Source organism: Oncorhynchus nerka, linkage group LG5 (assembly GCF_034236695.1).
Source record: "Oncorhynchus nerka isolate Pitt River linkage group LG5, Oner_Uvic_2.0, whole genome shotgun sequence".
Taxonomy (NCBI): Eukaryota; Metazoa; Chordata; class Actinopteri; order Salmoniformes; family Salmonidae; genus Oncorhynchus; species Oncorhynchus nerka.
Window position 1 is genome coordinate 3,548,821 of NC_088400.1, and position 5,078 is coordinate 3,553,898.

The 5,078-nt window shown below is 45.9% G+C and overlaps 1 protein-coding gene across 1 annotated transcript; it reads left to right on the forward strand.

Annotated features, from left to right (window-relative positions):
* The first annotated feature begins 348 nt into the window (after positions 1–348).
* Positions 349–3,675, forward strand: LOC135571844 (uncharacterized). Its single transcript, XM_065019017.1, is given in 4 exon segments — positions 349–696; positions 699–1,436; positions 1,562–2,551; positions 2,677–3,675. Coding segments are annotated over 4 exon segments (3,075 nt in total).
* Positions 3,676–5,078: the final 1,403 nt, after the last annotated feature.

Consider the following 5,078-nt stretch of genomic DNA (forward strand, 5'->3'; position numbering starts at 1 on the left):
GCAATCTGGAGGAGTGAGGGAGAGGGATTAAGAGAGAGAGGGAGAAATGGTTTGGGCAATCTAGAGGAGTGAGGGAGAGGGAGATAGGGAGTGAGAGAGAGGGAGAAATGGCTTGGGCGATCTAGAGGAGTGAGGAGTGAGGAGAGGGAGAGGGGGAGAGGGAGAGGGAGAGGGAGAGAGAGTGAGTGAGATGGAGAAATGGCTTGGGCCGTCTAGAGGAGTGAGGGAGAGAGAGAGGGAAGAGCATGATTGATACACAGCCAACCAGGCTGAGCTATGGAAGTGTGTGTTTGTGTGTTACCGTATGGTATGTTACGGTATGGTATGTTACGTATGGTATGTTACCGTATGGTATGTTACGGTGTGGTATGTTACGGTGTGGTGTGTTACCGTATGGTATGTTGCGGTATGGTGTGTTACCGTATGGTATTTTACCGTATGGTATGTTGCGGTATGGTGTGTTACCGTATGGTATGTTACGGTATGGTGTGTTACGGTATGGTATGTTACGGTATGGTGTGTTACCGTATGGTATGTTACGGTATGGTATGTTACGGTATGGTATGTTACCGTATGGTATGTTACGGTGTGGTGTGTTACCGTATGGTGTGTTACGATATGGTGTGTTACCGTATGGTATGTTACGGTATGGTGTGTTACGTATGGTATGTTACCTTATGGTATGTTACGGTGTGGTGTGTTACCGTATGGTGTGTTACGGTATGGTATGTTACGGTGTGGTGTGTTACCGTATGGTATGTTACGGTATGGTGTGTTACCGTATGGTGTGTCACGGTGTGGTGTGTTACCGTATGGTGTGTTACGGTGTGGTGTGTTACCGTATGGTATGTTACGGTGTGGTGTGTTACCGTATGGTGTGTTACCGTATGGTGTGTTACGGTGTGGTATGTTACGGTGTGGTGTGTTACGGTGTGGTGTGTTATCGTATGGTATGTTACGGTATGGTGTGTTACCGTATGGTGTGTTACCGTATGGTGTGTTACGGTGTGGTGTGTTACGGTGTGGTGTGTTACCGTATGGTGTGTTACCGTATGGTGTGTTACGGTGTGGTATGTTACGGTGTGGTGTGTTACCGTATGGTGTGTTACGGTATGGTGTGTTACGGTGTGGTGTGTTACCGTATGGTGTGTTACCGTATGGTGTGTTACGGTGTGGTATGTTACGGTGTGGTGTGTTACCGTATGGTGTGTTACGGTATGGTGTGTTACGGTGTGGTGTGTTACCGTATGGTGTGTTACCGTATGGTATGTTACGGTGTGGTGTGTTACCGTATGGTGTGTTACGGTGTGGTGTGTTACCGGATGGTATGTTACCGTATGGTATTTTACGGTGTGGTGTGTTACCGTATGGTATGTTACGGTATGGTATTTTACGGTGTGGTATGGTATGTTACGGTATGGTATTTTACGGTGTGGTGTGTTACCGTGTGGTATGTTGCGGTATGGTGTGTTACCGTATGGTGTGTTACCGTATGGTGTGTTACCGTATGGTATGTTGCGGTATGGTGTGTTACCGTATGGTGTGTTACCGTATGGTGTGTTACGGTATGGTATGTTACGGTGTGGTGTGTTACCGTATGGTATGTTACGGTATGGTGTGTTACCGTATGGTGTGTTACCGTATGGTGTGTTACGGTGTGGTGTGTTACCGTATGGTGTGTTACCGTATGGTGTGTTACCGTATGGTATGTTACGGTATGGTGTGTTACGGTATGGTATGTTACCTTATGGTATGTTACGGTGTGGTGTGTTACCGTATGGTGTGTTACGGTATGGTATGTTACGGTATGGTGTGTTACCGTATGGTATGTTACCGTATGGTGTGTTACCGTATGGTGTGTCACGGTGTGGTGTGTTACCGTATGGTGTGTTACGGTGTGGTGTGTTACCGTATGGTATGTTACGGTGTGGTGTGTTACCGTATGGTGTGTTACCGTATGGTGTGTTACGGTGTGGTATGTTACGGTGTGGTGTGTTACGGTGTGGTGTGTTATCGTATGGTATGTTACGGTATGGTGTGTTACCGTATGGTGTGTTACCGTATGGTGTGTTACGGTGTGGTGTGTTACGGTGTGGTGTGTTACCGTATGGTGTGTTACGGTGTGGTGTGTTACCGTATGGTATGTTACGGTGTGGTGTGTTACCGTATGGTGTGTTACCGTATGGTGTGTTACGGTGTGGTGTGTTACCGTATGGTGTGTTACGGTATGGTGTGTTACGGTGTGGTATGTTACGGTGTGGTGTGTTACCGTATGGTGTGTTACGGTATGGTGTGTTACGGTGTGGTGTGTTACCGTATGGTGTGTTACCGTATGGTATGTTACGGTGTGGTGTGTTACCGTATGGTGTGTTACGGTGTGGTGTGTTACCGGATGGTATGTTACCGTATGGTATTTTACGGTGTGGTGTGTTACCGTATGGTATGTTACGGTATGGTATTTTACGGTGTGGTATGGTATGTTACGGTATGGTATTTTACGGTGTGGTGTGTTACCGTGTGGTATGTTACGGTATGGTATGTTACGGTGTGGTGTGTTACCGTATGGTGTGTTACCGTATGGTGTGTTACCGTATGGTATGTTACGGTGTGGTGTGTTACCGTATGGTATGTTACGGTGTGGTGTGTTACCGTATGGTGTGTTACGGTGTGATGTGTTACCGTATGGTATGTTACGGTATGGTGTGTTATGGTATGGTATGTTACCGTATGGTATGTTACGGTATGGTGTGTTACCGTATGGTATGTTACGGTGTGGTGTGTTACCGTATGGTGTGTTACGGTATGGTATGTTACGGTGTGGTGTGTTACCGTATGGTATGTTACGATATGGTGTGTTACCGTATGGTGTTTCACGGTGTGGTGTGTTACCGTATGGTGTGTTACGGTGTGGTGTGTTACGGTGTGGTGTGTTACCATATGGTATGTTACGGTATGGTGTGTTACCGTATGGTGTGTTACGGTGTGGTGTGTTACCGTATGGTGTGTTATCGTATGGTGTGTTACGGTATGGTATGTTACGGTGTGTTGTGTTACCGTATGGTATGTTACCGTATGGTATGTTACGGTATGGTGTGTTACCGTATGGTGTGTTACCGTATGGTGTGTTACGGTATGGTGTGTTACGGTGTGGTGTGTTACCGTATGGTGTGTTACGGTATGGTGTGTTACCGTGTGGTGTGTTACCGTATGGTGTGTTACCGTATGGTATGTTACGGTGTGGTGTGTTACCGTATGGTATGTTACGGTGTGGTGTGTTACCGTATGGTGTGTTACGGTGTGGTGTGTTACCGTATGGTATGTTACCGTATGGTGTGTTACCGTATGGTATTTTACGGTGTGGTGTGTTACCGTATGGTGTGTTACGGTGTGGTGTGTTACCGTATGGTATGTTACGGTATGGTATTTTACGGTGTGGTGTGTTACCGTATGGTATGTTACCGCATGGTGTGTTACGGTGTGGTGTGTTACCGTATGGTATGTTACGGTGTGGTGTGTTACCGTATGGTGTGTTACGGTGTGGTGTGTTACCGTATGGTATGTTACGGTATGGTGTGTTACCGTATGGTGTGTTACGGTGTGGTGTGTTACCGTATGGTATGTTACGGTGTGGTGTGTTACCGTATGGTATTTTACGGTATCCCATACTGTTACTGAATTTGTTTTCCCTGTTGCTTTTGTGGTAACTTATAGGCAACTGACTGCTTGTAAGTTACCATGAAAACAGTGCATTACCCTAATCTTCTTAGGGTACAGTAATTGTACCGAAATGAATGAATAAATAAATTAATGAATTAGTTAAATTCATTGAGAGGAGTTAGGGTTTTGTATTTGACAGTATTTTACCAAACTTGCATGAGATTGATGGAGGCAGATTGGCTGCTAGGTGATGTGTTTATATGTTACAGTATATCAATGAAGGCCAGTCCTGAAGACTTTGTTAAAATAACACATTTGACATTTTTCTACTCAGAACATTCACAAATACAGTATCTCTTCGATCACACCGACAGCGTCACATCGCAAAATAAAAATAGTAGGCAGCATCATCTGGATACAACAGCAGTTCCAACACTCCCCTTCTGCTCCCATTTCTGTCAACTACTTTATTTTAAGTATAATACTTCATGATTAACTTCCAAAATACATCAAATATTTCCCAGCAGCTGAACATTTCCCTACAGTGCAATGTTATTTAGGTAATTTGAATTTGTTTTTATTATGGATCCCCATTAGTTCCTGCCAAGGCAGCAGCTACTCTTCCTGGGGTTTATTATGGTTCCCCATTAGTTCCTGCCAAGGCAGCAGCTACTCTTCCTGGGGTTTATTATGGTTCCCATTAGTTCCTGCCAAGGCAGCAGCTACTCTTCCTGGGGTTTATTATGGATCCCCATTAGTTCCTGCCAAGGGAGCAGCTACTCTTCCTGGGGTTTATAATGGATCCCCATTAGTTCCTGCCAAGGCAGCAGCTACTCTTCCTGGGGTTTATTATGGATCCCCATTAGTTCCTGCCAAGGCAGCAGCTACTCTTCCTGGGGTTTATTATGGATTCCCATTAGTTCCTGCCTAGGCAGCAGCTAATCTTCCTGGGGTTTATTATGGATCCCCATTAGTTCCTGCCAAGGCAGCAGCTACTCTTCCTGGGGTTTATTATGGATCCCCATTAGTTCCTGCCAAGGCAGCAGCGACTCTTCTTGGGGTTTATTAGTGATCCCCATTAGTTCCTGCCAAGGCAGCAGCTACTCGTCCTGGGGTTTATTATGTATCCCCATTAGTTCCTGCCAAGGCAGCAGCTACTCTTCCTGGGGTTTATCATGGATCCCCATTAGTTCCTGCCAAGGCAGCAGCTACTCTTCCTGGGGTTTATCATGGATCCCCATTAGTTCCTGCCAAGGCAGCAGCTACTCTTCCTGGGGTTTATTATGGATCCCCATTAGTTCCTGCCAAGGCAGCAGCTACTCTTCCTGGGGTTTATTAGGGATCCCCATTAGTTCCTGCCAAGGCAGCAGCTACTCTTCCTGGGGTTTATTATGGATCTCCATTAGTTCCTGTCAAGCCAG